At 33.6% G+C, this 21155-nt stretch overlaps 1 protein-coding gene across 1 annotated transcript; it reads left to right on the top strand.

Annotated features, from left to right (window-relative positions):
* The first annotated feature begins 1536 nt into the window (after nt 1–1536).
* Nucleotides 1537–20947, top strand: LOC147065741 (uncharacterized). The gene is made up of 8 exons (XM_085956750.1): nt 1537–1716; nt 2087–2236; nt 4643–4713; nt 7534–7606; nt 11094–12238; nt 15661–15775; nt 18103–18224; nt 19315–20947. The coding sequence occupies exons 3-8, from the start codon at nt 4671–4673 to the stop codon at nt 19377–19379; spliced, it is 1563 nt and encodes a 520-aa protein (XP_085812876.1). The 5' UTR covers nt 1537–1716; nt 2087–2236; nt 4643–4670; the 3' UTR covers nt 19380–20947.
* Nucleotides 20948–21155: the final 208 nt, after the last annotated feature.

Raw genomic sequence — 21155 nt, forward strand, 5'->3', positions numbered from 1 at the left:
AAATGAGCCGGAGAATAATAAATTTATGTTGGCCCGCTAAAGGGTTAACCACTGGGAAATGCCAATAGAAATGGCGTATTTCAAAAGAATACCATCTTATTCTTAGGTCAATAATTATTATAAAACAATCTTTATTCGTAGGATGTTTATCAGTTTATCACATTTGAATGGTCAAAGACATAGCTTTTAATCAGTATCTTTAGAATTATCTTCAAATGTTGTAATCTTGCCCATTTTTTAATAATAAAATGCTTAATTCTTGTCAAATTTGGGATCACAGAGATTATAAATATACATTTTTATCCTAAATATTTCACTATAATAATAAATTTCAACATAAATTTTATTAATGGTTTTATAAATGCGTTTAAAAATTAATAAATCTAAAAAATCTCAACACCACTGCACACGGATGTACTGAAATATGACTATATTCTAAGATCGAGATGTTTAAAAGAATAGGTACTATTTTATATAATAAAAATACTTTATGCAGTCATCAAATGTTAAAAATAAATATAAAGGATAATAAGGCTTCAAAATTATATAAATAGATTACCCTCAATTTTGACCTTCGTTGGGCATGTGGGCCCTTAAGGCGAAGTCTTCACTGAGCCCTTTTTAAAGAGGCACCTAGCGGAAAAATACGAAGCTTGCAATTTGAGACATTTTTTTGATAATTTACAATTTCAACTATATTAATGAATAAATATGTATCTGAAAACATTAAAAAGAAAAATATTTTTTATTTTAAGTCAAAGATAAACTTAAATTTGTTGAATCGGACCGCACCCTATTATTAGATATATTTTATGGTCATATTTATAATTAAAATTTAGTTTATAAAGTTTTCTAAGCATCACCTAAGAGATTTTTGACTAATTCATAGTTTTAATATTTTTTATATCTATTTTAAAAACCATCGATTTTTATAAAAAATATAAATGTGTATAACTTGAAATCCTTTGTATTTATATCAAATTTTATTTATGTATGGTCCTAATATTGATATAATAATAATAATATAGTACGTCAGAAATTTTTCCACTGATTGTTCTGTTATATCATGTTCATGTTATGTTTTGTCGGTTACAACCAATGATGATGATTGATGGGTAACTTTTCTAATAAATTAAAGTACATAGATCAATCAAAAAAGCAATAATCCTAATGATATTTTGTTTTAGGTGCTTTTATTTAAATATTGTTTTGTACACGGCATAATGATAATCAACAGCACACTTCCAATATTACGTTGTTTTTAGTAAATAATAATTTCTTTCTTTAGTAAGTGTCAAGACTCAAGAGTCAAGAGGGAGAAAATACGGTCGTTTGCCATTGCAAAATATTGTTCGAATTTCAAATAATAGAAGTTTTTGGCGCGCCGACCGGCACGGACAGCAATACAAATAAGATAAGCAATACAGCTGCGTTCACATTATGACGTAAGGCGCGCGTAATCAAAAGTGACGTACATTCCTGAACATGTAACGACCTTGGAGGTGCGCAATGCGCATGCGCCAACAGATCAGAGGAAAAAGAAAATGGTCGTCGCGTTGACGCGAGGCGTTATTATTTATTTGTGTGCATTTTTTTCAATTCTGTCAAACTGGGTTCCAAAGGCTTTGACAGATTGCTGAATCAGGCTGATAACAATTTTATCGACAATGCCACGGAAAACATAGAAGCCTTCCGCAAGGATCACAAGGATAATAGGTATGTACAAAAGTTAAAAGTCATTATCTTTTATTTTGGTTATGTTGTGTGCGGAAGGATTCGATTGAATTGTTTTATCTCGAGAATGGTTTGTTTACGAAACTGTTTGTTTTATTATGAGCTAAATGTCAAAATGCAGTGTGTCTGAGATTGTTAGTTTGTGTTGATCTCGGTTTACCGCTGTAACTGTTGTGAGTGAATTACAGTAGTAATATTTTGTGGATCGAGTCGAGTCGAGCGGGAAGAATCGTACGGCAGAGTTTGTGTAATAGCGGAAAGTGAAAGTGTTGATATGCGCCGCGATCGAGTCTCGTCTTACATAAACACGAGTGAGGTCTTCGACCATTTGTACTTTCATTACAAATTCTAGCGTATTGCTTTTCCCGGCGGTGAGCAACTATCGTCGCTTCCTCATCCACAAGGCGGCGGAGTCTTTCAGGCAGTTCGGGCTCGCGTCCTTCTCCATTGGCCGCGGCGACCTTAGGCGGACTGTCATTTGCTATGAGCACCAGATAATCAGGTAATCAAATCGACATTTACAATAATTCTTCCCATTAACTGCTTCTGAAGCCTGTTTTGGTACAAGTCGGTTTTGAGGAGCCAGGCGGGAACCGCGCTAATTGTCATAGCCAATTTTGGCAAAATTCATGAATTACAAGAATAAAAACCTAACCTAACCTAATCAAACTTAACCTAACCTAAACTAACCCAACCTAACAAATAACCCAGTATATCGGCTATTTTCAAAATTTGTTTGCCGCTGGCTTCCCCATAACTGACTTGTACGCTTTTTTTTTAACATTATTATCACCATAAAATTAATCTAGATCACCCAAACTACCGGGTACCTACTGTATCTCTACCCGTTTTTTAATAAGGCATAATATGACTAAGCCTTTGACTTTGAGTACTATCTATCAAATAACTTATTTATGAAAATGGGATAATTGTAGTGAAGAATGAAGGGGCACTACTGATATGCCCATGGCCCCCACAAGTGAGGTAACTGACAGATCTCTAGCCTAGGGACCTGTACATAGGAGGGGCCCGGCGTGGAGGGTCGACCAGCTAAGTGAGATTAACACACATTGCAAATTTACTCTAATAGTAACAAAAAGACGCCTACGGCACGGCACTACTTTGCTTCAAGACTATTAAATAATATGTGGTCGCGTGAGGTGATATGATGATTGATGTACCTACTTCAATGATAATTCCCGTGTAGAATTTGGGAAACACTGCTGTAGAGCATCACACTGCCCTTGACCTTAGCGATAGGTAGGTGGGCCTGCCAAAGATCCTGGCCAGGAGGACCGCTTCAGGAGTGGGGTCCATGGATATGCATATAATTAAAAAAATGATAGGTACCTATTATGAGCAAGGATTCAACCGTGTAACCGTTTGGTATAAAACGTTATGATCATTATATTCATGACTTAATTGCATTACTACTGTCCAACAAGATCTTCTTGGCTACGTGTTAAAACTGTGAACTAACAAGCTCCTCCTATTTTCGATTATAGCGCCTTCCGGTTAGCGACGAGTTATCCACGTGTTAAAACTGTGAACTAAACAAGCTCCTCCTATTTAGTCGACGACAGCGACTTCTGGCTTGTGCCTAAATCTTGTTGGACAGTATATGAACTCCTCTGTATAAAATGTTTGTTATTATTTTCATAGCAACATATGTAATTTGAATGTTATGGCCGGACTTTCAAACACTAAAAGTATAAATAAACACGTTCACAATGTTTTTCTCGGCTGAGAATCAGACCTTACTTATAGAATATTAAAAATTTTAAGTTTTAAAATAATAAATAAATATAATAAAAAGTTATAAAATTACACTAAGTTAGTAGTATGTACATACCAGAACCTTCCGTCTCTCCACATTGGATTACGTACGTATAGGCAAGACGGAACTCAGTGTCAGCATTAGTGAGATTGCTGACGCTGCAAGCCGAGAGCATTTTATCATGTTTCACTGAAAACCTAGATAATTATTATTGTCCGCTTAATTGGTGGGCCCTAATAAATGGCATGGTTGGTCGTGCAGCTCTGATCTAAATATGCGTTGAAATGAAATATAAAGAATGTGACTAAGTCAGTAGAGGTGGGAAAACTGGTCGATTTTGAAGACTTAGCATACTTCTACCAGTATAAAAAAATACTTAGTATTGAAACTTGTTCCAAAATACTTACTAGTATTTGGAATACAATATAGAGTGCGTATGCAACATAAGTCTCATACTCAACTGGAACTAACACCAACTCCATAATATTAGTATTTGAAATCGGCTTCAATAGAATTGCTAAAAATACTAATTTTAAACATGTTTTGAGCGGTCATAACAAGCTTGTGCATTATCTCACTACTGTGCTGCGACACTAAATTTATGACCTATTGTTCATACATTCGAAAGCATAGACTAATAAATTAAAATAATACAAGTGCTATCTCGCTCGCGCGCATTTAATGTCAATAGTAGATATAAAGTCTACCAACTGGCGAGAGACTCGCGATAATATCATCACAAGTTTATTGGGTCACACATACTGAGTATGGGTAGTTTCATCCGAGACTTGAGTACACAAACTGGTGACAGTATTTCCAACTCACCTCTACAAGTCAGTTAGATTTAAACCTGTGACTCACTGATCAAAAGCACACCTCCCTACCAGTATTCCAAATGTATTATTATGGAATAAATTAGCTGTAAAATATCACAGACTTGCATGGCAGAAAGTAGTAAGGTTAATAATATATTCCATAAAATTTTATTATTTATTTTAAATTTAAATTTAAGTATCAATAAAATTAAAATCAAATCTACTAAATAGACAAAAGTATCTAAAAATTTCCAATAAATAAATCATCCATAATCTGTTCAAGAAAATAATAACTGTTTGTTGTTCTCCGATGTAGCAAAAGTGCATCGATCGAAGAAGGAGCGATGGGTGTGGAACATCAAGACAGTCGTCGCCAGCAGCAATCCGGTAATTTAATTTCCAGCTTTACTTTCATCTATCATATTGTGAATATTTGCTATAATATTCAAATTGCTAAAAAAGAATATTGGCAGTCTCTATAAAAATTAGATTGCGCATTATTCGTTACCCATTTCATAATGAAAGATATAGCCAGCATTACTTGCCAAATAATGTCTGTCTGAAATGACCAGTTGAGCAATATTATATCTTACCGATCATTATTATTATTTCAAATGAACAGCATTCTAGCCTTGATGTTGTACCTGATTATTCTTTCCATTAATTGCATGTACTCACCTTTCTAAAAGCTAAAATATCAGCTGATTCGGCTGCAATATCACTTTTATCATTAAATCTGCATTTTACTTGTGATTTATTTAAGTATTTCACAAGTTGTAAAGTAGTATGGTAATGTGTCCTTATGGAAATTGGCTATAACATGAAAAAATATCTTAACTCATTTAGTGCTAACACCGCGACTGGCGCGTTTGGAGTTGTTGGCCATTAGATATAATTAACGTGTTATTTAAATGTGGTAATTAAAAGGTTAGCAGTGATTGTGCTACAGTAAGCTAAAACAAAATAAATAGTATCCACATACTTGATTTGTCCCAGAGAGAGAGATATAATATAAAATATATTGTTTTATTGCAATTCATTACATATGTAATAGATTGTAATTAATCCTTTCCTCGCGGACGGCATACCCATTTGTGCCCTCAGTATTTGGCCGTTCGATATAATTAGCATGTTATTTAAATGCGGTAATTAAATTAATTAAACAGTCATTAAATGCTCCGCGGTCAACAAGTTAATAAGTGACATAATTTGGAACATACCACAACCACCGTAATCTGCGTTGTGTACTGTACAAATATTTTTTTTTCTATTTAATAAAGAATGCTACATTCTTAAGTCTGTGTATTATTCGTTGAATAAACATACAGTCGAACTTGGTTATTACGATCACGGAAATAGCGAGATCTCGGATGTAATGAGGAAACATTCGTTGACAATTTTAGTTCATGATTTTCTCCATACATTTATTCACTTTTATAACGAGCTACTTCTCGGGTATACCGAGCAAAACTGTTAATGTGTCGATCGTTTAAAAACAACATTTTCGACCCTATGCAATAAAATCCGACCGGGAAGTTAACTAGACTAGGGATCGGATTACGTTTATGACACTAGTTAAGTGTCTAAGTACCTAATTGATGTTTTCGCTGACAACATTGAAAAAGTATCCACGCATGTGGTTGAAATTGCATGTAAAAAATCCAAGCTTTGTGAAGTCAGTAGGTACCTACCAGCGCCGGCGGCTCAGCACTTCATTACAATAAACAACTTCTTTTGTAGTTTATGAATGCTATGCTTATTTCGGAGATTTTTATGGTTTTCAGATTTTTTATGTTCTTGTTGTTGCTTAAATAGAACGAGGCGCGAATAATGTTATATAACGATATAACGAGTAATGCTTATAATGAGCAAATTCGATGAGCATTTTCCTCATAATAACCAGGTTCGACTGTAGTTTAATAAACATAATTACAAGATAAAAAGAAATTTTTATATACCACTAATTTTTTTGTTGAATCGTATAAACTTGACAATTCTATTTATTAATAAATACTTTTTTTTGTACTTGATAGAAATACTAAATAAATATAGAATACTGAAATGTCATTTTGACATTTCATATTGATTTCCATAGTATATTAATAATTTAGTTGCTAGGACCCCCTTGGCAACCAATAATAGTGTTTTACTTTTTATGATTTTTTTCCGAAATAACTTTCCATACAAAACAGAATTAACTGAAAATGAATTCAATTCTGCTTAAAGATGGCTAAAAGTATTAAAAGAATGCATTGTCGCCGTGTTCTAATATATTCTAAAAGTTTCAAATGTCTAGCTAGTCGGAAAGTTAGTTAAAAATCTTCAATCGTCCAATACAAATCTTGGACAAACAAAAAAAAATGTGTACCGGACACAGGAAAAAATTTGTACTGGACAAACAAGAATATGAGCTAATAAAAACGTGGTAAAAAGTAGGCAGGATTATCAGATAATCCTATTCTATAATTACTGAAATGTTTAATAACATTTGTGTCTTATTTAAAATCCAATTGAAAATGCCATAAGGCGAAACTGTAACAATGTATAAAAGGGTTATAAAAAGATATCACAAGCATGATAATAATATGTTATTTCTTATTAGTAGAAATAACTGTAAAGAAAATTAAAAAAATACTTTTTCTATTTAAAATAATCAATGTATTTATATACTTTGCTCATATAAACAAAGTGAGTGTTTAAAAAAGTCTTTAATTAAATTAATTACTAACAGGTTAGTGTTGAAATTTGTGTTTTATTACGTTATCATATTTATGTTTAATGAAATAACATATGCCTATTTTTGCAGCACCGTTATTGCTCTACTTAAGTTTGATTTATCAAAAGTTGTCACGGTCATGGAGCAGCCTTAAATAAGACATGATATGAATCGCCGTTACATTATTCAATGCGTACTCCGAAGCAAATTGAACTTAGAATAATTAATACGCGCAAGGATCAGTCGCTTATGTAATTTTTTACAGCAGGCCTAGCATACATAATGCCGTGTCCTAGATTCACGGCTGCCGATCACTCTGTCAAATTGCCAAGGAAACATTTCCTGACAATCGTAAAGCATTCTGATTCCGACGGTTTATGTAATCCATTTGCGATGGACTGCTTTTTGGGTTATGCAACGGTGTGGTAATTTTAAGTGTTACACCGTTTCGAGATGGAGGGAGTGAGAGTGAAAGTATTCTTTGGTTGCAGGAGAAGGGCCGGGCCCCTACCTGCCCCCTGCTCTCAGAAGGCTGCATCACTCGCAAGAGACCCAGCCAGTAAGGTACACATGCTTTGGCTCTATCTGACATTTATTGTTTTCTTGTTTTGTTTTGTTTTGTGCACAATCGTTTTACATCATAATTTATTAGGTACTCTAAAACATTTGGAAATATCCATTGAAGTGAATTTAATATTCAATCTTGTGAATTTGTGTAATAAAGATAAATATTTAAAAATATATTATGTGATTTGATAATAATATTATTGTTTGTTATCTAATCTGTGAGACATCAGGAAATAATTTTGTTCTTCCTTTAAGTGTGATAATCAGTGTTTATTTGGAAATACTTATATTCAAGTTTGTTACTGTTTGTGATTATGTGTTTATTTTGATTAGGGATTATACTGTTAATAAGGTAATAATTACTTAGGAATATATTATTTAGCTGTACTAAAAATACAATACATTCACTTTGGAAAATTAATGATAACATAGTAAATGATTAAAATTTTTATATACTTGACTATAGCAAATTTGACTAATTTATAGGCACTTTAATAATTAATATATTTTCTGTATGATCCATTATTTTCACTACAATTATTTCATAGGTACTTTTATTATTTGTCCTTGACCTAAATATGGCCACAACACCACTAAGCAGTTACACGTCAGACGTATAATGTCGTGGGTCCCGGGTTCAAATCCCATTCAAAATTCACATGTTGTTTTTCAATGTGTGTTTGAAGTCAGAGTATAGACCTAATACAACCTCCAGTCCGAAGGCACATATTATGATCTTAGGATTGAACATGCTAAAAAAATGTATAAAGTAAAAATTTTTGCAGGTTTAAAATAGGTTTTAATAATTTTTTTTTAAATTCCTCTCACTAATCAATATGATAAATATGCTTAGACTTTACTTCTGTTGAAATAGGACGATCATAATAATTATACTCCCATTTATGACACAGAACAGATCATTACATGTAATGGAATTTCTGATCTTTGAAAGTCAAACCAATTTATGTGACCATATTTTTTTTTATTATTAATTTTTAACAATTTGCCATTGAGTTTTTCTGTCATGAGGGCTGTGGAGGCAAACTCCCCTCTTTTAGAAAATGCATTTTATTAAATTTGTCTTTGAAAGTGCATATTTAGGTACTCACTTTCAATTGAATTTTTGACTCTTTCGAACGTTACGTGCCTGACAAATTGAAGTAGCAGATGGCTTTAGATTCGATTTTTTTAAAACTTATAACTTTGCCTTTGTAACTTAACTCGAATGTGTATTGCTTAGTTTAGTAGTGTGAAGTGAGTTATAATTGACCTTTTCTTGAGCATAATAAAGTGTCACCTTATTTGTGTCAATTGGTATTTCAATTTGTGTCAATACTTGCTGACTCATTTACATTTCTATACCAACCAATGTTACCAACCTTATTTTCATCATTATTACATTTATAGCCAACAATGGACTGACGAGCAATTTTCTTCGTCTAATGAATCTTACATAACTTAAGACAGATTAAATTTGACAATTAAAAATTAGTAAAATTTTTTTTTTCATAATTCCTACTCAATAACCCTGTATTAATGAAGTTAATTTAAGAAAAACATTATTAAATATAATGAGACAGGTACTTACATATGTTTTTTAACATGGAACATGTTTTACTCATGATCTCCGACGCAAAAGCGTTACGAAAAATGGACGTAGAAAAACCATAGAGGCGCAGCCCGCCCGCACCCCGATTACTTACGCGCGCCAATTATTTTCATTTTACATTCAGTACGTACATTCTGTACGACGTATTGTTCGTTTGTTATTATTACTTTAGTTTTATTATTGTAATTATATAATTTTCAGAAAAGTAAAATTGTTTGAATCCTTTGGATTCGGTTACTTTGACAAATAAATTTTCTTTCGAATTTGGACAACAGCATTCAGAGAATCTGTAGGCAAAGCATGTTCCATGTTTAATAATTTTAGCCGTCATTGTTTAGGAGTAAATCGCTGGGTTTTTTTTTATTAAAAATTATAAACATTTCAAAAAATAGATTCTTAAATTAATAATGTAATTACGGGTGCACCTGTGCGGCACAAGTTGGCAATCCCTGAACAACAGGATTTATAACTTTTTAATTATGCCGGCAATTCAAATACTAAAATTCCGTATTATCTGGTTGGCTGTAAACAAATTTATGTTGATTCTATAATTTTGTATTACAATACACAATTGTTGATTGCTGTTTCCTGTTTTTTCACTTCAATTGTATGTGCCAACTGAAATTACTTTGTAGTGTGAACAGCTGTCAACATTTTTAATTTGTGTACATGTAGGTAATTAATTGCTGTAAATTTTTGTTTTAACTTTTTGAAGATTTATGAAGGAGTTGAAATAATAATTGGAAATTTTTAAATACATCGTAAATATTTATCGTGTTTAATATTAACATATACCTATACATGTTTCGGTTTACAAATTGCTGTTAATGACCGACGATAATTATTTTGATAAGAGGAAGTTTATCAAAATTTGTTGTTTTTGTGTCATTAAAATTGTATTAAGAATCATAATCATGTCGCAATAACCATTATTTTGATTGCACTTATATGAATTAAGTATTTCCTACATAAGAGTTAGCTAAGTGCTTTTACGATCCAGTCTTCCAATGTTCATCCAACTAACATTGTTGAATTTTGGATCAAGTAATTTGATTTCGGTAAAATAAACTTTATCCTCCAGCCTGTTTTGCCCAGTACAGACTAAAGTATATCTATCTACCCGCAAACAAATGAAACTTACTAAAACTGTTAACAAACATTTGTTATATATTATGTTATGTTAAATACCGAAAATGTTTGGTGGATGGAAAACATGTGCAAATGTAGACAAACAATCCAAGACATATGAACATGTTTACTGGAAATTTATTACTCTCATCAAGTAGCAATGTGTGGTCTTATGTAACGTGAACTTGATAACAATGTTTTCAGTGAGTTGAGTTTCAAAAAATGTTCGTGTGTGCGCATTTGTGTAGTGGGAGTTAAAATTTTCCCACAAACGTGTTCACATGTCTTATTTGTTTGTCTGTGCATTTGCACATATTTTCCATCCACGGTGGAATGAATACAAAAAAACATGGGCATTTGTATAGTTTTTATACATTGTTTATTTGTTTGCAGGAAGGTGTGTGTCAGACTGTATGTACTAGGCTTAAAATTCATTATATTGTTCATTTTGTGTTTGGAGTTTCACCTGAAAGTGTCAAATGTACCAAATTAAATAGTTCCTTCGTGTTGCTGTGGAAACATGTCTGACTTTATTTAATAATTACACTTTTAATATACTTTCATTGCTGCCTTTCTTGAATAATGCCATTTTCTTTCCACTAGCTGATTTAATAAATGCGGCAAAATATATTAGGATGACGTGCATAACTGCATTCATATTAGCTGAATAATTATTTCACAGTCAATTTCTAAATTTAACATATCGATTAATACAGCATACTGATTGCGTAACCGATTTATTTGCAGAGAGCCACCTGCGAAGCCGCGACGCCCCGATCGAGCTGTATACGTTCCGAAAGCGAGAAGAACCGCCGCCGTTCCGGTCTCCCCTTCTCTTCCCCCTCAGAGAGCTGTCCCTCTTTCTCCTCAACGATCCCCTGCAGCGCCCTTCACGCAGACCACTGTCGTTTCCCCCGAGCGCCGGAGAGTTCCTGACAGGAATTTCTGCAATGTTTACAGACCGCCGGCAGCGCGAGTCGCCCAGAACACTTCCGTGACCGCTGACCAGACTCCCCGTCTACCCTCGGAAGATTTCAGAAGAAACCCCGTACCTGTCAACGGAGAGCAATATCCTCAGGACTCCTGTCAACTATCTTCCGGAGGTTACGGCTTTCAGCCGGAGGATTCGCCTGAAGATGCTTTTGACTGCGGTACTTATTTTGCTGCAGATACTGGGCATCCTGATAATATTGCCTACCATCCTGCGGAACGTCTGAACTCATACTCGCCTGACCCTTCGCTCGAAATGAAATCCGCATCGGGAAAGAGGAGGTCGGTGGACCGCGAGATTCCGGCTTCCCCTGTGATCGCCGAACGCTGGCCCAGTGAAAAAGAGGAAGACGGCGACAGGAGGGAGCTGGAGAGAGCCACCGAAGAGATCAACAGGAGCAACCGGCGACTCATCAAGCAGAGTTTTGTCTCTGACGTGTTACATATATCTGATCCCCCGCCACCCGAAAACGTCAGAGAGTCACCCGAAGATGTACGAATCGCACCGCTGGAATTTTGGGAAAGCGACATTCCTCTGACTAGCAACGGCATCTGTCCGACAGAGGAAGCCAATTTTGGCGACGAAGACTTGGAGGAGTGGGAGTCGTTGGTCGATGCGAGCGGAGACCGCTTGGAAGGGACTCTCCTGGCAGAGTTGACAGCCACGGTTGGCCGGGTCCGAGTCCGCCGGTCTGTCCCATCCCCCTCCCCCTCCCTCTCCTCGGTCTCCCCCGACGCCCCCGACCGTTCCTTCTCCCACGTTCTGGAAGTGTACAACTTTCCATCCGAGTTCACGACCAATGACCTGCTCTCCGTTTTCGCGGACTTCAAGGACACCGGATTCGAGATCAAATGGGTGGATGACAATCATGCTTTAGCGGTGTTCGGCAGCTCTAAAATTGGTGAGTCGATTCTGTCGTTTCTATTTGAAAATTGATGTTAACCTTCAGATTTGGTGACATTGAGTTTTCTGTTTAAACAACACACGGTATTGCAATAAATTATGCACTCTGGTAAAAGGAAATTCTATCAATGCCGAATGAACGATAAATATGCATGTTTTTGAATCTTCAATAGATTACGATTCAAAATAATGTTTTGAGGAAATCCACAGAATTATTATTATTTTGCTTTGGTTCTTAAACAAATATAATATACAGTCGAACTTGGTTATTACGATCACGGAAATAGCGAGATCTCGGATGTAATGAGGAAACATTTGTTGACATTTTAGTTTATGATTTTCGCCATACATTTATTCACTTTTATAACGAGCAACTTCTCGGGTATACCGAGCAAAACTGTTAATGTGTCGATCATTTTAAAACATTTTCGACCCTATGCAATAAAATCCGACCGGGCAGTTAAATAGACTGTTGCCGCCGGGATCGGATTACGCTTATGACACTAGTTAAGTGTCTAAGCACCTAATTGGTGTTTTCGCCGACAACATTGAAAAAGTATCCACGCATATGGTTGAAATTGCGTGTGAAAAATCCAAGCTTTGTGAAGTCATTAGGTACCTACCAGCACCAGCGGCTCAGCACTTCATTACAATAAACAACTTCTTTGTAGTTTATGAATGCCATGCTTGTTTCGGGGATTTTTACGATGGTTTTCAGATTTTTTTCTGTTCTATGCTTAAATAGAACGTGCCTCGAAAAATGTTATAAAACGATATAACGAGTAATGCTTATAACAAGCAAATTCAGTCGGTCCCATCTTCCTCGTAATAACCAAGTTTGACTGTATATTACCAGTTTGACCATGTCTATTATGTATTTAATTTTGTGTTTAATGTAATAGACACAAATGGGTTCCAACCAATCTCATTAACAGACTTTCATATTGACGGCGTCATCAAGAGATCTAAAGATCTAATATGATAAAATGTTTGTGTAATTAATTTTTTTTTTCATGAAGATTACCTTGTCATGTTAAAATAACTTATTTACATGTAAAAGTCGTTAATTAAAATACCATTTTGATTTTTCTCACATTTATCAGATAGTTTGGAGACATCTTATTTTGTTGATTGAAATAAATTAAGCTAAAGTTATTATAAATTTAAATGGCCAGCTGTATGTATTTTGCTTTGCTTGTGTTATTGAGCAGCTGAGGATTGAAGTTATACAAGTGATGTATAATGGCCCAAACACATAACCATCACGCAGTAGCGAAGGGTGGAGGTAGGCTGTTAAGATCCGCCATAAATAGTGCACATTAAACTTTGTTAGTCATACGTATCTGTTTTTATTGAACTAAGATTACAATTTACAGATGATGTTGGTTAGTTTTTAAAAATCAAATAAACCCTTTCTAACCAAACCATAATACGAGGGTGGGTCAATAATTCCTTAGAAAAAAGCATTAAAACAGTTTTTTTTTTTGTATTTTTTTTTTATTTCTCAACATAATCTCCTTGGAGCTCAATACACTTGGTTAGACGTTTCTCAATTTTTTTTAAACCGTCAGAAAAATAAGTTTTCGGAAGGTCCTCAAAATAAGCATTTGTCCGATCGATGACTTCTTCATTTGAAAAAAAACGTTGTCCACTTAGCCATTTTTTTAAGTTTGGGAAAAGGAAAAAGTCACTGGGGGTTAAATCTGGCGAATACGGTGGGTGGTCGACCAATTCGAACTTCAATTCTTCAATTTTAGCCATTGATCGTAAACATGTGTGAACACGGGCATTGTCCTGATGAAAGAGGATTTTTTTCCTGTTTAAATGAGGCCGTTTTTCTTCAATTTTGTTTTTTAGCTGGTCCAATAAAGATGCATAATAATCCCCTGTTATTGTTTTTCCTTTTTCCAAATAGTCAACGAAAATAATTCCACGTGCATCCCAAAATACAGTAGCCATAACCTTACCAGCTGATTTTACGGTTTTCGCCTTCTTTGGACATGGTTCGCCTTTCGCAATCCACTGCTTTGACTGTTCTTTCGTCTCGGGAGTATAGTGGTGTATCCATGTTTCATCTACAGTCACAAAGCGACGAAAAAATTCATCCGGATTGCGTTGCATGAGCGACAACAGGGCTTTAGAGGCCACCACCCTATTGCGTTTATTGTCGACTGTGAGCAAACGCGGCACCCATCTTGCAGAAATTTTTTTCATGCCCAATTTGTCATGTAAAATAGAAATGACGGTACCTTTTGAGATCCCTGTAACCTCAATTATCTCACTCAACTTTAATCTTCGGTCACTTAACACCATATCGTGGATTTTATTGATCATTTCTGGTGTAGTCACCTCTACAGGACGTCCTGAGCGTGGTTCATCCTTTGTTGATGTACGACCACGTTTAAATTCATTTAACCAGTTATAAATAGTTGCAAGTGAAGGAGCAGATGTGCCGTGAACTAAATCCAACTCATTTTTTATTTCCTTTGCTGTTAACCCTTTTATATTAAAATGTTTAATAACAGCTCTAAACTCAATTTTCTCCAAGCAAAAAAAAACAAGCAAATTTTTTTTTTAAATGTACGAGAAACACACAACAACCCGACCAATCTGATTGAAACTTCGCAGCATACTGAATCGGTAGTGCCGCTGCATGGAAACAAACCGCTTACAGTACTAGTCGCGCCACCTGTCGGCTTTTCTAAGGACTTATTGACCCACCCTCGTAGCTTTGGTATAATTTGGACGATACAACAAAATTGTGCACATTTTTTCATTCATACTTGTTAGTTATTGTTGGATTAAGAATATTACACATATAGTTAGTTCATTTTTTTAAATTCATTAAGCTGTGTCTAAACCAAACTATAATAGATAAGAAATATTGTTCTATCTATAAAATTTCCAAAGTTATGTATGATTTAATTGCATAATTTTAGATATTTTATAGATAGACGAGTATTTTTTATTATGTATGGCTTGGTTTTTGCAAGGTTAAATTGAATTTTAAAAACTAACCAACACCATCTGTAAATTGTAGTTTTGACAAAGCTTAGTGTGCACTATTTATGGCGTATCTTAACACCCTACCTCCACCCTTCGCCACTGCCGTCACGTCACACTGAGTTAGAGATAGAGGTAGGAATTCCATTTTTTTATCTCAATGTTTCGGGTCATACAGATGGAACTCTCTTGTATGAAAAGTTATACGCATTTTATTTCTAATACTGGATTATGCTCCGTGAGTAATGGATCATTTTATTAATTGGATCTCATTTACAGAATGTTATAATTGCATTTTTAACTTTGAGGTTGATTTACGTGATCTTTACCCTTGAATTCTTTTAATCTTCAGCTACGCAGTTGATTATTATTCTTACATTTTAACTTTGTAAACATTTTTTAAAATTCAATTTTTAGCTGAGGAAGTCCTCAATATAACCCATCCGATTGTTCGAACCCGACCTCTATGGGAAGCCACCTCCGAATCCAGGCAAAAGGCAAAAAAATGTGCAGAGTTTTTGCAGCCATACAGGTACCTATATATAAAAATCATTTTAATAGAGGTAATCAGTGTGTGGCACCAAGTATTTTTCACATTTATAATAATATGTCATTATATAATTCATAATAAATAGTTCCTGTCTGAATTTGAATGTGAAGGACCGTACAATATCATAAGATAGCCTTTACGAGCTGCAGTAGTGTATCAAATATATGACGTGTTCCTGTTGTTTTTGTTTTTTGAAAAATTTTGACGTTTTCATTATATATTCCATGACTAAATTCAATGGAAGATTTTGATATTTTATAGCAACATAGTATCTAATTTCGGCTTTGTGTGTTATGTCTGTGAATATGCTAAAAGCTATCACTGTGACCGTGAATGATGATTGTCTCTGAATTATATTTTTCAAACTGCCTATAAGATCGGTCGCTTACTTTGAACAGCACTAATCTAATGAATAAAACAAAATGTGATTCATTTGAAGAGATTCAGGTATTTAAATGAATAGTTTTTAGATATATTTTAAAATTTTCAGTTTCAAACTGGTCTTTTAAATGAATAATCCGATAAGTTGCTCGATATAAAAGTGAATAAATGTATGGAGAAAATCATAAACTAGAATGTCAACGAATGTTTCCTCATTACACTCGAGTTTTCACTATTTCCGTGATTGTAATAACCGAGTTCGACTGTGCTTAGAAATTGAAACGCTGTGATTTTTTGGCAATCTCACCGGACCATTTTCAATCGGTGGAGTACTTTTTTTTGGAGATTTACAGATATTTTTTCGATTTTTTACAAGCCTTGTGTTGAATTTTTTCATTCGTTTGGAAATATAATAGTAGAATTACATAAACATGACTAAAGAACTCTATGCTATTAAAATTTGTCTCGTCACGAATATAATGATAAGATACTATGATTAGTTTAGAATTGGGACTGTACAAATAAATATTTGATATGCCATACTGATTATGAATCTTTTTGCGAGTAAATGATAGCCGATGTAACATTGAATTTCTCAAGTTGTTCAGTAGCAAAAAGCGGTTTTGGAAACTAATCTCAAAATGCTCATTCAGTGTTTTTTACTGCTATTTATATGAATTCCAGCAGCTGTTTCAATTTTCGGTTTTCTCCTAATGCATTTATGTAGATTAATATGATAATATTCCAGTTGTGACTGTTGTTTACATTTAGGTGCATATACCTATAATCGTGCTTGATTAGTTTTGTCAATTTCCTATTAGAAAAAGTTGACCGAACTGGTTTACAGTGGATATTTATTTTACACTAATTATAAAAGCTGTTCAATATAATATATTATTATGTATTTACATTAGTAAGTACACATTTTTATTCTGTTGATTGACTGGATTTTGAATTTATTGAAGGTTAAGATGCGCATGAAAAGTCAATAATGCTTTTAAATTATAATTTTAGTAAGTGGTCATTTAATTAGATTATTATTTGATTATTTTATGCCAGAGGCTCCCGACCTTTTCTAAGCTGCGCTGTTCGCACCCCTCTGCAAAAACGACAAAGTGAATAAGTAAAAAAATAAATCTTTGAACCGCATACTTACAGTACAACAAATAAAACAAGTTTTCGAAAAAAATCTTTAATGGGGACTAAGAAATCAGAAAGTTAAAAGTTTCTATCATAAGAAATATTTTAATTCATTGAATCGATATCTTATAATAAGTTAAATTGAAATTTAAGTAAAAAAATAAATCTTTGAACCGCATACTTACAGTACAACAAATAAAACAAGTTTTCGAAAAAAATCTTTAATGGGGACTAAGAAATCAGAAAGTTAAAAGTTTCTATCATAAGAAATATTTTAATTCATTGAATCGATATCTTATAATAAGTTAAATTGAAATTAAGATACATTTTAAACGTAAAACAATGAAAATACATTGTAAAAAGGTCATCATCATAGATAAGGGCATTTTATTTGGTCATTACATCAGTGTCAACTAAATATGATATAAACATGTGCCATTTATATTTTATTCTTATATTAGTAAGTAGGTAATATGGGGCTCCGGGTTTGATTACTATAAATTTATGTGGTCTTTTCAAAGCCTGGCTTATTTAAATTTAAATTTATATGATTGTTTCACTTCTACTACTACACTACTGTCATTGGGCCTTATGGCCTGTTGTAGTGTTTAAAAGAATATAATGTATAATAGTTTTTTGAATAAACTGATGAATTTGAATACAGATGCGACTGTCTGATTTAAACATGCTGCTTCCAATCGACATCGGGTTTGTTCTTCACTTATGCTCCCGATTTTTCATAGTCAACAGGATTATTGTGTCCATTAATTGTTAACTTGTGATTGCAGAGCTCGACCTGAAACGTGTGCGGCGCTTGCTCGCCGACTGGTGACAGGTGCTCTGGGCTTAAAACTCGCCACAGCGCCGCAGGAGAGGCTCGAGGAGAGACGTTTACTGACACAAGCTAGAGGTAATTATTTCACTCCATGTATTCTAATGTATAAAACACCAGAGTTGAGATTTATAGCCATCCACCAAGCTGAGTTTTAGATTTGTTGTGGGTTGGTTATTTATTGATTAAATCCGTGTATGGCGTGAATATTTTGATAAGTCCAAAAATATCAATTCTCAGGGCAGTTATTTGTACGTTTGGCTTTCTGTGGTAAATCAGGTTATATGTTTTTGGATGTTTTTAAATTTTAGTGAAATGTTTGTCAATTCTCAACATACAGTCGAACTCGGTTATTACGATCTCAGACATAGCGAGATCTCAGATGTAAAGAGGAAATATTCGTTGACATTTTAGTTTATGACTTTCTCCATACTTCTACATTCACTTTTATAACAAGCTACTTATCAGATATACCGGGCAAAAATATTGTCAAAAATTTTCTTAAAACTGTTAATGTGTCAATCGTTTAGAACCATTAAAATCCGACCGTAGACCGATACCGCCGGCTTCACCATCCTACTTCACCTACCATCAGATACATATTACAGTGTTAAAGTACCTATCTAATTGGTGTTTTCGCCGACAACATTGAAAAGGTATCCACGCATATGGTTGAAATTTCATGTAAAAAATCCAAACTGAATCAATGTTCATTACAATAAACAACTTTTGTAATTTATGAATGCCATTCTTGTTTCGGGGAAAAATTCTAATTGTGTATTTTTGTTTGAATTGCGACTTTTTGTGTTATGTGACCGCTCATTTACAATTACCTATTCTCTGATATAACGAGTAGTGCTTATAACGAGCAAATTCAGTAGGTCCCATCTTCCTCGTAAAAGTTCGACTGTATTATAGAAATATGTAAAATCAGACGATTACCGCCTTTTTTTCTTCAATATTTCGACGTCAACTTTTGTTGTTTAATTTGTGTTGAGTTATAAATTATCCTCTGAAATTTGGATAAATAAGTAAACGTGTATTAAAAAATTATTTATATTCATGTAAAAATATCTGTCTTTCGAATGAATCATAATTATTTTTGTTTATTCACATGTTTGTTATGAAAACAAGTGTTTTGAAAACTTAAAACATGTTTCAATTTCAGAGAAAAAGCGTCAGGCTGCCTTGCATAGGGAAGCGGCATGGGACGGTTCATTGGCCGACTGTTGACATTGCTGCAGTTCATAGGATATCTCTCTAATCTCACGTTGATATTTATGCAACGGAAAATATGCCATTTTATGAGCATGCCGTCTATAGTATGAGTTTGATTAACAAGTTCTACCATTGGTGGAATTTTACAAGTTGTTTTCAGGGTAGTACAGTATCATAGTTAAAATTTTACTTGCCTATTGGAAAAGCTTGTCAATTGTGATCGTAGATGGATGGCATGTATCGTTTATATTGAAAGTGATATTATAGATGTGCTTCGATCTTTTTAGTGTGTTACTTTTTTAACATTTTCGTTTTGTGCTGATTTAGTTTGTTTTCACTATTAATTTTTAAGTAGAATCACGTTGCGTTATTTGCATTAATATATAACGAAAGATTGGCATTTAAAAAAACAAAAACCTAAAAGACTTTTCTATTTAGTTTATTCTAGTTTGCCAATGTTAAAATTTAATTTACGATTACCGAAGATATATAATACCTATACATTCAAATTTTTGGAACAGTATAAAAAAAACAATTTCGTATAATATACGGTTTCATAAAGTTACTTTTTGTGTATGCATACCATTTGTAATAAAAACGTTGTTATGTTTATTAGAAATAATACTTTTATCTTATATTTGAAATCAGCAGAGGCCTTCCTAATGATTTAATATTTCTAAATGTGTATTATGATGGCCATACCTTAATGCAGAGTGGTTGAACGATCTTTATTGTCCATAATATGGATTTCAGTGATTTTCAACCGTTTTTTTTGGCAGAGCCTTTGGAGGACTTTGCAACCCTACCCGCATGACATATTAAGAGAATCCTGGGATTCCTAAGCAAAGTGCCACCCATAAAAAGACTCAAATTACTACCTTCTGTTTGGTCTTAAATTTGACGTAATTTCAGTATCTTCTGCATTTATTGACTTCTATGAGGCTGTTTTTAATAGATACATGCATATTAATTCTGTATTATGATATTATGCACATCTTCAAATACTTATAAGTGAAAATTTTATTAATTCTGTAAATTCACTACCAAAAGTTGTATTATTCGCATTACATACCTGGACGTACATTATAATTAACTAATACTTTTCCAAAAAACTATTTAGAAAAACTTCTTTTCGGTACATAAGTTATCGTAACACTGGAAATATAAATCAATACTTTACTGTAATTGTTACATTTGCGTACATATTTTAAACCCTTTCAAAGACACAAAACAAACAGTTCATAGTAGGTGGCAACGGTCATTACTGGCAAAGCTTGGATTTTTGCTACAAAATTTCCTTTTCTAAGGTTGACTTTTTATTGATACTCAATATTCGATATCAAGCAAACGTTTCAAAATTTTCCATTATCTAAAAATTGGTAGCTTAAATTTTTATCCTATGGCAAAAAGTTTATGTGAATTCTAGCGGAGCCCCAAGGTTCCGCAGAAACCGGTTGGGAATCACTGATCTGTACTATAATAAAAGAATAATTCATAGTTTTAGGGTCAATAGAATTAAGTTCTTCGAGCATTATAATGTAAATTTAAATGGTTACCATTATTTTTATACATATTGATAAGTTAAAAATTAAATTAAAAGATATGCTTTTCAACTTTTAAGTATATTACAATGTGTACTGATATATTTATGCGTACTAACTAAATATTCTATGCTCAACGTTATACTAAACCTAAACAATCTTTACAGATCATCAATGTCACTATTTTCCTTATGGGTAAATATTTGGCAATACAATCTAGCAATATATTTTATATATTTTTCTGATTATT

This window comes from Rhyacophila brunnea, unplaced genomic scaffold (assembly GCF_057557595.1).
Source record: "Rhyacophila brunnea isolate RB1 unplaced genomic scaffold, BYU_Rbru_1.0 scaffold_6, whole genome shotgun sequence".
In the NCBI taxonomy this organism is placed as follows: domain Eukaryota; kingdom Metazoa; phylum Arthropoda; class Insecta; order Trichoptera; family Rhyacophilidae; genus Rhyacophila; species Rhyacophila brunnea.

Excerpts from the sequence above, each read along its gene's own strand:
- LOC147065741 (XM_085956750.1), top strand. The coding sequence starts at position 4,671 with ATGGGTGTGGAACATCAAGACAGTCGTCGCCAGCAGCAATCCG. Across the intron at positions 4,714-7,533 it reads TCGTCGCCAGCAGCAATCCG|GAGAAGGGCCGGGCCCCTAC; the intron begins GTAATTTAATTT and ends CTTTGGTTGCAG. Across the intron at positions 15,776-18,102 it reads GAGTTTTTGCAGCCATACAG|AGCTCGACCTGAAACGTGTG; the intron begins GTACCTATATAT and ends TTGTGATTGCAG.